Raw genomic sequence first — 12,071 nt, forward strand, 5'->3', positions numbered from 1 at the left:
TTAAGTTTGAAATTAAGTCTGAAACTCAGTGAATATTCAGTATGACGGTGACCATCTTTAACTTCAGCGATGAATTTATTAAACAATGTTTTCAAAATCTACTTTTCAGGTTCCAGAGTCCTGATAACAGAGCTATACCAAGAATACCACACAGCAACTAAAATAGCTCATGAAAAATTTACATTTGATACTGGAGATTGATAAATATAATTATCTGATGGTTTATTTTTTTCTTAAATACACAACAAAAAATCTTTTTGTTTTTTTACAATTTCAAAATCTTTCATAATTGTATAATGACTCATTGATAAAACTGCAAATGCCCTAATATAATTATTCCAGTTAAAAAAAGAAAAAAACCCACATTTATCACAAAGCACCTGTAAAATTTTAGAAATTTAGAAACTTTTAAACTGTTCTAAGATGTAAAGTGCAGTTCACACCAACAAACCTCTAGATTAATCTGAAAACACAACACAATTGACACAAGCTCAATAATGCAAAATGACATTTAAAAAAAAAAGTGAAATTGTGTAAAAACATAATGCAGCAGCAAATCATTTAAACCCCTTTATTTAAACCTTTGTTTAAAAAGGACACCATTTCAAATCGATATAGAAATGTTAGAAATAGAAATGTTTAAAAAAACAATGCTGGTTTCAAATTTAATGACAGCAACATGTTTAAAAATGACTGAGAATGCAGAGGTGCAATGACATGATAAAAGAAAGCACATGGCGGAGACTTAATGTGAGAATCCAAAGTCAAAGCTGAGTCATAAGCTACCCTAAGCGTCCTGAAAAGTGACAAGGGAACCAAGAGTTTAAATTAGGCAGAAGTCTGTCAGGGGCAGTAACAACTTCTGTTTTCTCTTTGTTAAGCTTGAGAAAATTGTTGCTACCGCTGAGAAATATACTGAAGAGGGAGCAGATATACCAGAAACAATAGGGCCCCCAAAACAGAACCTTGTTGCACACCAGAGGCAAGAGAAGTGGAAGGAGACCTGAATTTAGAAACAACCACGGAAGAGAATCTTTCAGACAGATATGAAGCAAGCCACTTCAAAGCAGACCCTAAAACACCCACCCAGTATCTCAGTCTATCAAGCATAATGTGATGGTCAGCAGTGTCTGGTCTGGGACACGGCTGACTGTAACACTGTGCTATTTTGCTGGACTGAACTCTACATAAGAAAGATTGTAATTTATGAAGTATTTGTGTACAACAGCTGTAAGCTGCTTAGCCTTAACCTTTTCTAAGCAATAACTTTTGAGAAGTGTATATAAGTGCTAAAAAGAGAAGGTTCAAGTATTTTTTTAAGTAAGTCAATGATAGTATTCTTTAACAGGGACTTAAACAGGAACAAACCATGCACTGATTACAAACAATGAATTCCTCCAAGGTCCTAAGGCCAACATGATCATTTCACAAAATATTTGGCATAAAAATAGAAGGTGTGATAATATATCACCATAAAAAATACATCTGCATCCCACTAAATCATTAGTTTGTCACTCCGGCTGACTGGTGGTTAGCATTAGTTCAGTTTCATTCTGACCATCGGGCTTCTCCTCGTCTGTTTTGATGATGCCATTGCTCGTTAATGTTAGTTTTTGTGATTGTTTGTTGGCCTTCACTTTGAATACGTCCCACCTCTCAGAAATCAATCCTCTGTTGAAGAGCAGTGATGACAAGTAGGAGAACAACAAAGTAACAAAGATAGTGGATAACATGCAGATAGTCCTGGCCGGAGAGCGCTGGACATACATGTCATCTTCAAGAGTGCAACCCGGGAAGTGAAGGACAACAGGTAACCCTATGGATGGTTCACCACTGAGCAATCTCAGCAGCACTCCAACTAGCAAGCCCATGATGGAGCCATAACCATTGGAGATGTTGAAAAAGAGGACGCAGACTAGTTGAGGGAACATGATGGTGTAGGTTATGTCTGAGCCCAGGATCCAAAAAACCATGATGCTGTTGTTTAGGAAGGTGAGCGATGTGCCAACCACGCCCACCAGCACCACAGTGACACGGATCACCCACTGGAGCTCCCTGTCTGATGCCTGCAAAAAAATAAATAAAAAAAATCTGGAAACTGAAACAGAAAAGACATAACCACAACTCTAATCTTCCCCCTTCAGGTCTCTTACTGTGGTCCTTAGGATGTTCTTATATATGTTGGATGAGAAGATGGAGGCAGCGGATAATAGTGCAGAGTCTGTTGAGGACATCGCAGCAGCAGCTACAGCTCCAATACCAATGATGGAGATGTAGTTTGGAGTGAGGTACTGCAGAGCAATTGGCAGAACCTGACCAACCTCTCCTCGCTCGAAGGGGGATGGGGAGCCATATAAGGTCATGTTCCAGTCTTGTATAAAAACATAAAAATGTTATATAAAGTCATATAAATTCATTAACATTTTTACACTTGTTGTTCACTCTGTTGTTGTACCTGTTGATGCCGCGACTGCTCCAATCAGCACAGATGGGATTCCAAGTATGAAGACTAGAGGAACTGCAATAAAGCAGGTGATCCTGGCTGTATTTGATGAGGAGGCTGAAAGAGTCCTCTGGTGGAAGTCCTGATATCCAAGGTTACCTAAACCCTTCAAAAAGAAATTACAATTAAGGACTACAATACTTTAAATCTGTGACTGATGCCATTAATTTATTTTTAATAGCCAAGTCATAATAATCTGTACAGTTTGTCATGCTGCACAAATAAACCTCACACACTCTTCACACAGTATATTATACATCACCATATCACACAATAAATGATATCATATTGTCATACAATACCTGCCTCTGAGGTATGTATGTTTTTTTTTTTAAAATAAAGTCTTTTTATTGAGAACTTTCCCCATACATATAAACAAAAAAACAAGCAAACAAAAATTAATTAAAGATGATTCATACATTTGGGGTAATTAACCCATACACTTAAAGCTGTATCAAAATAGTGAAAGAAAGATCATCATTTAGTCTATAAATAGTTTGCTGCTTTATAAGTAAGCCCTCTGTGAAGCTAGAACATTTTACATCTTCATCTTGAAGAAAATAAGAATTCAATTCAATTCAATTTTATTTATACAGCATCAAATCACAACAACAGTCACCTCAAGGCGCTTTATATTGTAAAGTAGACCCTACAATAATACATACAGAGAAAAACTCAACAATCATATGCCCCCTATGAGCAAGCACCTTTGCAACAGTGGGAAGGAAAACTCCCCTTTAACAGGAAGAAACCTCTGGCAGAACCAGGCTCAGGGTTGGGGTGAGAGAAGGAAGACAGGATAAAGATATGCTGTGGAAGAGAGACAGAGATTAATAACAAATGTGATTGAATGCAGAGAGGTCTATCAACACATGTTGAGTGAGAAAGGTGACTGAAAAGGAAATACTCAATGCATCATGGGAATCCCCCAGCAGCGTACACCTATTGCAGTATAACTAAGGGAGGATTCAGGGTCACCTGATCCAGCCCTAACTATATGCTTTAGCAAAGAGCAAAGTTTTAAGCCTACTCTTAAAAGTAGAGATAGTGTCTGTCTCCTGAATCCAAACTGGAAGCTGGTTCCATAGAAGAGGGGCCTGAAAACTGAAGGCTCTGACCTTATAGTACCATATCACCCCATTTGAGCACTTCGCTCTCGCACTGCAGGCTTACTTGTTGTTCCTAGAGTATTTAAAAGTAGAATGGGAGGTAGAGCCTTCGGCTTTCAGGCTCCTCTCTGTGAAACTAGCTTACAGTTTGGATTCAGGAGATGGACACTCTACTTTTAAGATTAAGCTTAAAACTTTCCTTTCAGTTAGGGCTGGATCAGGTGACCCTGAATCCTCCCTTGGTTATACTGCAATAGGTGTAGGTTGCTGGGGGATTCCCATGATTCCCCTATGTCTTAACAGACCTCTCTGCATTGAATCATTACTTATTATTAATATCTGTCTCTCGTCCTCTCCTCACCCCAAACGGTTGCTACAGATAGCCACGCCTCCCTTAGCCAGGTTCTGCTGGAGGTTTAAAGGCTGTTAAAGGGGAGCTTTTCCTTTCCACTGTCGCCACAGCGCTCGCTCGGTTTTCCTGTTGTTGTTGTGATTTGGTGCTATATAAATGAAATTGAATTGAACTACACTGAAGGAATTTCACTATCCACTGGCTGATGTTACAGTGGGTGATTAAGTGAAATAGCCCAATTCATGCATGACCCACAGATTGACTGCACACTAACAGTTATGATGTGGCTCATTTGCATTTTCAAAGTACATTACTTATTTGGATTTTGTTGTTATAATCGTGTTACAGAAAGCCATATAATAAGCAAAAAAAGGAATGCATCTGTTGCTTCTTGTTGGACCCTTGAGCCACTCCCTCAAAGCAGTGGAGGTCTCTCGGGTATCTATTCCTCCAATAATTAGGAATTACTGCAAAAGATAGAATTAATTCTTACCAATAATAATACATTGTCAATCCATAGCCATGCCTCTTCTTTTTCCACAGAACCAATCCAAGGTGCCTGGTAGATAAAGTTGAAAGCAGTCTTGGTAATGTCAACTGAGTGTGGGCTCATCAGGATGAAAGGGACACAGAGCCACTACAAAAATAAACAAGGAAGCAGTCGTTTCAAGCTCTCACAGTTTTCATTTTTGCCTTATAAATTACTGGGATTGCTGCTGTGGTGAGCCAAAGTTGACCAACTTAGGTGTCAAAAATGTTTAATGTAAACTCACCATACTGAAGAATATGAGAGTTAGCTGTATGATGTCTGTGTAGGCTACAGAGTAGAGGCCTCCCATTAATGTGTAAATGATGGCTACTGTGGCAGAGATCCAAATGGAAACAGTGTAGGACAAACCCAGGATCACGCTTATTGTTGCTCCTACAGGAGTGACAGAATCATGCCCATTCAGTTTTAGGTGATAGTACCAACAGCACACTTCAATATGAGTCAATTAAATGTTGATTCATAACTTCTGTGTAATATTCACAGACTTAAAATATGCAAGACTGATAAAAAGCACAGGGACCTGACTGGATTTTATGGAGCACAACAGCTGCGAGTCTCGCAGTAATATAATTAAAATCCTGCATTCCTTGCAAGACTTTCCCTGTGATTATTACCCATAAAACACGTCTGAGCATTTCACATGGTCATATATCAAAAACATTATCTTTATAATTACTCTGGTGCACAATCAGTGCGCAGTTGTCTTAAGCTTGTTTGTGTGTTATTTTTATTGTTTTCCTTTGCATTGGTTCCACTTACCTAAGCCGATAAGAGTTCCTGTCACCCAGATTACATCAGAAATGACCAGAACCACAGAAAGCACTCCACTTATTAACCTTCCATACTTGATCTGGAAGGGGTCCATCATTGTCACATATTTCCTCTCCCTCATTGGCTTGGCAAAGAAAAGTCCACCTCAATGGATCAATCACAAAAAGAGAGGAAAAGTTATGTTCCTGCCTGCACAGGAGTGCCACTGCTTGAAGTCTGTGATCTGATAATTAATGTTCTTTAAATCTGTCAAATTCATAATAGATAGTTTGTTTGTTTGTTACAAAGCATTGCCAAAACTTTTCACCACACCCAGACTTTTTAAATTTTTAAACTTGTATCCATCAGTCACAGTACTGACTTCCAGCTCCCGGAACTGTAAAAGGCATTATATCAGGTTTTTTTTTCCATGTCTGCAGTACTTTTCCACTGATCTCATACTGATTTGTTAGATCAGCAGAGTTCCTTTTTAATATATTCTAAATAATCGTATGCAAATCCATTATTGCACTAATAAGATGGATCTGCGTTTATCAGGTCCATCTATATCTAGCATTTATGTCTACCAGCGATGGACATAAATGCTGTACTACAGTTTTTACTAAGTTGAATGTGTTCCTCCACTTGCAGCATCATATGAGGGTCAGTGTGACATTTCAAACTCACCAGAATGTGAAACAAAATACAGATATTGTGCAGGAACATACTGCATGAAGCTTTGGAAACACACTGAAATGAAATCACACACGCTGTAAAACTTACCAACAATAAAAGTCAGCGCTGTTGTCACTGGCATGACCGCCCAGGTGAGTCCCAGAGTTGGAGTGTACACAATCTCCGTCAGGCCAACAATGAAGCCGCCTCCTATAAATGTAGCTACAGGGAGCACAGCATGAATGTACACACACACACACACACACACACACACACACACACACACACACAAAACATGCTTTGTCTTTGCTATTGTGTCTTATTAAGTGTGCCCGTTTGCTAAATGGGCAAAATCTTAATGTAAGTTCAACTAGTTTAATTTTTTTATTTTTACTGATGACACTATTAGCTTTGGAAAGATAACATCAAACACAGCAGTATTTGATGTTATCTGGCAATATAAATCAATTACTTGGCAGCAGAGCGAGAGAGAGACTGCATGAGGTCATAAAATAAAAACTCAGATGCAGGCTGGGACAGATCAAATCTAAAGCAACAGCATACTGAACAGCCTCACTTGTAGGAGCCATTTTTAACTGTTTTAAGGTGTATTTCTTCAGAAATGAACAAAATACTATTTAAAAAAACATATCTACAGGCATGATTCCTGTGCCATGGAATGACCAACCAAGCTTTGATTCATAATTGTTTTTCACTACCAATAAAGAATAATGTAAAGGGCACAATGAGGTGCCTGTTTGCACAATACACATCCTTTCTGCAGTGACACTAAATGATATTAAACAAATTTTAACAAACTAAGCCATGCAATAATTTTGTTATTGTCTATGAGAATCGAGCTCCAACTTTATTTCTTTTCTTTTTTGCACAGAACAGAAAAAAAATTGGCTCACTACAGCTTTGCTCTTCAGCATTGGTGTTTGCATATGAGGCTGCTGCAGTTATCTAATTATGTATTTAACTTTTTAAAACCTGAACCGAGAAATAACCGCCAGAAAATTCTAGTTTTTTGAAAATGGAGTGTTTATTTACCTTTCTGATGTCTACATATATATATACTGTATATACATACGTACATATATATTTTAAAATTTCTCCCACATTCACCATTTTTCCTACACACTGCATGCTAACCTGTCATGGTGAAGACTCCCACCGCCAGACTGATCCCTCTGTTGCCCAACAGCGTGATCTCTCTCCGGTCTGCTTTGCTGTCTTTCTCTAACCCCTTGGACTTCCTCGAGGCCCACAGTCCGGTACCCAGCACCATCAGGTAAAACAGTACCATCACCACCAGGCCTGGGACGTTGAGGGTCATCGTGCGCTGCAGACAGACAGACAGACAATGGCTCCTACTAGCTCTCTCAAATACCTACTGCTAAATAAGCATGATCTGCCTCCTGATGTAGAGCTGGAGTGGTGTTGCTCAATAACAAAGCTCACAAACAGAACACAAAGGAAAAATAGGAGCAGATCCCTGTTCAGATAATCTCAAAACTGTAGGTGCTGTAATGCACTGCCTTTGTCTGTAATGCCTTTGTCCAGGGAGTAGCCTTCCTCTCACACTGTGACATGCACAAGCAAATGTATGGATGGCTATCGAGTATACACAGTTATTATTCCTACCTGTTGGAATAACCAGAGCTGCATAGACTAACTTTGAGTTTATACTAATAGTGAAATTAATATGGAGTTAACAAATCAATCTGAGTAGCAACTGTCTAACAAAAACTGCCACTTTGAGTGAAGCTTAGAAAATTAAAGCTTGTGATTTTACTGTTAGTAATAGTAGTAGCATCATTAATGACACGCTCTGTCATTAATACTTATTAATATTCATGAATAATTTAATGTAGTTACCATCGTTGTGCCATGTGTGGAACAAATGCTACAAGTCTTGTAGTATTCAGTAATGCACATTTCTTGCAAACTTGGAATTGTTATCATTAGTCTGATCTATTGCTAGTGCTCCATCACTCTTGCTAACCTTCAGTCCAGCTCAACAATCCTACTCCTTTTACATTTGTAATTTTCCACTTGTAAACCTGTTTTCAAAGAGGTGTGGATTCAGCCTCAAGGTATGTTGGAGGCAGCAGTTTGTAGTACTGTTGAAATCCAGCCCATTGTTTGGCAGGCGTCCACTTTTATTGGAATGAAGGATATTAAGTTTACACACTTTTATGGATGACAGCATTTTGTGAGAAACTTTATGGATCACACCAAGTAAAGAAATAAAGTATGCAAGTTCATGCCACTGCCACTGTTTCCTTGCAGAGATTTCAGTCTTCATTAACGGGTTTGCAGTTTGATTTGGAAAAGAAAATGCCTTTAAATTTAGCATTTCAGAAATGACTGCTGACACTTTGCTTTGAAACTACTAAAAGCCAGTGTTTTTATTTTCATCTTACTAAAACTAGCAAACAGATTTAGACAGTTTTTACAACAAAAGATCCATAAAACTAATCTTTATGCATTTTTTAAAAATGAAAATATCAACAGTTGCAGCCCCTGCAAAAGAAAAATGTGTTTCAGGGGGTGACCACAGACACCTTTTGATCCCCTCTTGAATGATTTTTTCTCCAGTTAAAGTGATGTTAGCAGTACTGTTAGTATGAATCGGTACCTGCAGCCCATTCAGGTTTCACAAGTAGTGCATCTCCTTCAGGAGCTGTGAAGGTATGCTGTCTCCCAGCACAGATTTGGGAGTGTGGAAATACCAGGAGATGGGCTGTTAGATGATTATGTGGGACTTGTTTGAATAAATTGCTCTACCTGATGCACTTTGTTATTCCTCTCTCTACTCAGACAGACGGATAACTGATAGATAATTGCATTTGCCAATTACTCCACAATGGCAAGAAAGAGCTGATTTTTAAAAACAGAAATAAAAGGAACTACACCAGGATGCTACGGGTAGCTGTCCTCTGTGCTGAATCAGGTCATCTAACATTAACGAGAATGAGGGAAATGTTTTATCACTGCTTAAAAAGTCATATAGGGACCCAGAGCAATGTGAACATATTGGGTGGATAATAAAAAATAGCATCCATTTACATTTCATATGGTCTTACCAGCAAGTCCATACAAGTCTTGTATGTATTTAGGCATCACCTTACTACTAAGAAATGGTATTCACAGTGTCTCATAAGGGGAAGCTCTTTGTTGCCAACGTGTTATAGATACATTAAAACATTCCACCTTTCACTATAATTTTGTCATATATTTTTTTCCTGTAAAAATAAATTCTTTTATTTAAACTGTACATGTCCTAACGTTGTTTTTTGGGGGGAACAGGGTTATGAAGAAATATTTTGCCCTCTAAAGTCAAAGAAGTTCCAGTTGCTATGTGGGTAGTAAGACTATTAAACATGGAAGGACTAAATGGAAATCAATTCAAGCACCTAGCCATGCAGTCTGTCTTTACAAACATTTGTGAACGAATCTGTAGCTCTAAAGAGCTCACTGGATTCCAGCATGGTTCTGTAAGAAGATACCGCCATTGCAACAAGTTAGTTTTGTGAGTTTTGTTTCACTCCTAAGCATTCAACAACCTTCAGGTTGTATTACTGCAAAGTGGGAGTGTTGAGGAACCACATGAACTCAGCCACAAAGTGTCAGACCACGTAAAGTAAAAAAGCAGGGTCCCTGAATGGTGAGTCACCAACACTCTGCTGACTTAATAACTGTAGAGCTCCAAATCTCCTTTGGCTTTAACATCAGCACAAACATTGCTTCAATGGATGACTGTAGATTAAATGTATAGGTGGCCCAGTATGCAACATATAATATATATGAAGTGCACATTGTATATTGTATACTGTATAATATATAAACATTAAAAATAACTAGCGGGGAAACAACTGAGCTTCCATGCTGCACAATGCTTTGCCAGACCACAGAGGTCACTTAGCATTTATACTTTATATGAATGGAGATTCACTGACTATTTTCTCTTTAAAAAAACATGAACAATTACCACAAATTTTTGTACATGATACAATTTCACAGACATTTTCATAGTGTGGAGTTTAGATAAATATTTTACTGCTACTATTCATAATCATCATCATTACCATTGCATTAATTATCATTTCATCAAAGCATTTATTGAAGCGGTTGGCCTTGTGTTAAAACTTGTATTACAGGTATTGTCATAATCTCATATTAACATTTTTATTACAGGTGCAGCTATAATTATTGTATACACATATTGCATTTCATGAAGAGTTGAAGCTCAGTCTTTGAGCTATGGAAAGAACACGCTTACAAAACACATATACAGTGGCTTGCAAAAGTATTCGGCCCCCTTGAACTTTCCCACATTTTGTCACATTACAGCCACAAACATGAATCAATTTTATTGAAATTCCACATGAAAGACCAATACAAAGTGGTGTACACGTGAGAAGTGGAACGAAAATCATACATGATTCCAAACATTTTTTACAAATAAATAACTGAAAAGTGGGGTGTGCGTAATTATTCAGCCCCCTGAGTCAATACTTTGTAGAACCACCTTTTGCTGCAATTACAGCTGCCAGTCTTTTAGGGTATGTCTCTACCAGCTTTGCACATCTAGAGACTGAAATCCTTGCCCATTCTTCTTTGCAAAACAGCTCCAGCTCAGTCAGATTAGATGGACAGCGTTTGTGAACAGCAGTTGTCAGATCTTGCCACATTTTCGATTGGATTTAGACACCAGACAGGTCAGGGATAAAGTTATTGAGAAATTTAAAGCAGGCTTAGGCTACAAAAAGATTTCCCAAGCCTTGAACATCCCACGGAGCACTGTTCAAGCCATCATTCAGAAATGGAAGGACTATGGCACAACTGTAAACCTACCAAGACAAGGCCGTCCACCTAAACTCACAGGCCGAACAAGGAGAGCGCTGATCAGAAATGCAGCCAAGAGGCCCATGATGACTCTGGACGAGCTGCAGAGATCTACAGCTCAGGTGGGGGAATCTGTCCATAGGACAACTATTAGTCGTGCACTGCACAAAGTTGGCCTTTATGGAAGAGTGGCAAGAAGAAAGCCATTGTTAACAGAAAACCATAAGAAGTCCCGTTTGCAGTTTGCCACAAGCCATGTGGGGGACACAGAAAACATGTGGAAGAAGGTGCTCTGGTCAGATGAGACCAAAATGGAACTTTTTGGCCAAAATGCAAAACGCTATGTGTGGCGGAAAACTAACACTGCACATCACTCTGAACACACCATCCCCACTGTCAAATATGGTGGTGGCAGCATCATGCTCTGGGGGTGCTTCTCTTCAGCAGGGACAGGGAAGCTGGTCAGAGTTGATGGGAAGATGGATGGAGCCAAATACAGGGCAATCTTGGAAGAAAACCTCTTGGAGTCTGCAAAAGACTTGAGACTGGGGCGGAGGTTCACCTTCCAGCAGGACAACGGCCCTAAACATAAAGCCAGGGCAACAATGGAATGGTTTAAAACAAAACATATCCATGTGTTAGAATGGCCCAGTCAAAGTCCAGATCTAAATCCAATCGAGAATCTGTGGCAAGATCTGAAAACTGCTGTTCACAAACGCTGTCCATCTAATCTGACTGAGCTGGAGCTGTTCTGCAAAGAAGAATGGGCAAGGATTTCAGTCTCTAGATGTGCAAAGCTGGTAGAGACATACCCTAAAAGACTGGCAGCTGTAATTGCAGCAGAAGGTGGTTCTACAAAGTATTGACTCAGGGGGCTGAATAATTACGCACACCCCACTTTGCAGTTATTTATTTGTAAAAAATGTTTGGAATCATGTATGATTTTCGTTCCACTTCTCACATGTACACAGCTTTGTATTGGTCTTTCACGTGGAATTCCAATAAAATTGATTCATGTTTGTGGCTGTAATGTGAGAAAATGTGGAAAAGTTCAAGGGGGCCGAATACTTTTGCAAGCCACTGTATCAGGTTATCCATTAGTATTTCTTTATTCATTTATATCCTTTTTATTAAGCTTTGAGTAGTGGCATTTTGGTGAAGCATCTATTCAGTAGATTACATATGTTCTTAGTTAAGATTACTACACATATCACAGAGAGCTTCTGTCTGGCAAAAGGTCAGAAGTGTCAATGGGCGGAGTGAGGCCGAGTGGATGCT

General features: G+C 38.9%; 1 protein-coding gene across 1 annotated transcript; it reads right to left on the bottom strand.

Annotated features, from left to right (window-relative positions):
• Window positions 1-87: 87 nt before the first annotated feature.
• Window positions 88-7,838, bottom strand: LOC100700639 (high-affinity choline transporter 1-like). The gene is made up of 9 exons (XM_013270961.3): window positions 7,821-7,838; window positions 7,095-7,284; window positions 6,048-6,161; window positions 5,274-5,429; window positions 4,738-4,886; window positions 4,458-4,601; window positions 2,456-2,609; window positions 2,154-2,371; window positions 88-2,066 (listed from the first exon to the last, which is right to left on the bottom strand). Exons 1-9 carry the CDS (start codon window positions 7,821-7,823, stop codon window positions 1,512-1,514), a joined length of 1,683 nt encoding a protein of 560 aa, XP_013126415.3. The 5' UTR covers window positions 7,824-7,838; the 3' UTR covers window positions 88-1,511.
• Between the last annotated feature and the right edge of the window lie 4,233 nt (window positions 7,839-12,071).

This window comes from Oreochromis niloticus, linkage group LG2 (genome assembly GCF_001858045.2).
Source record: "Oreochromis niloticus isolate F11D_XX linkage group LG2, O_niloticus_UMD_NMBU, whole genome shotgun sequence".
Classification (NCBI taxonomy): domain Eukaryota; kingdom Metazoa; phylum Chordata; class Actinopteri; order Cichliformes; family Cichlidae; genus Oreochromis; species Oreochromis niloticus.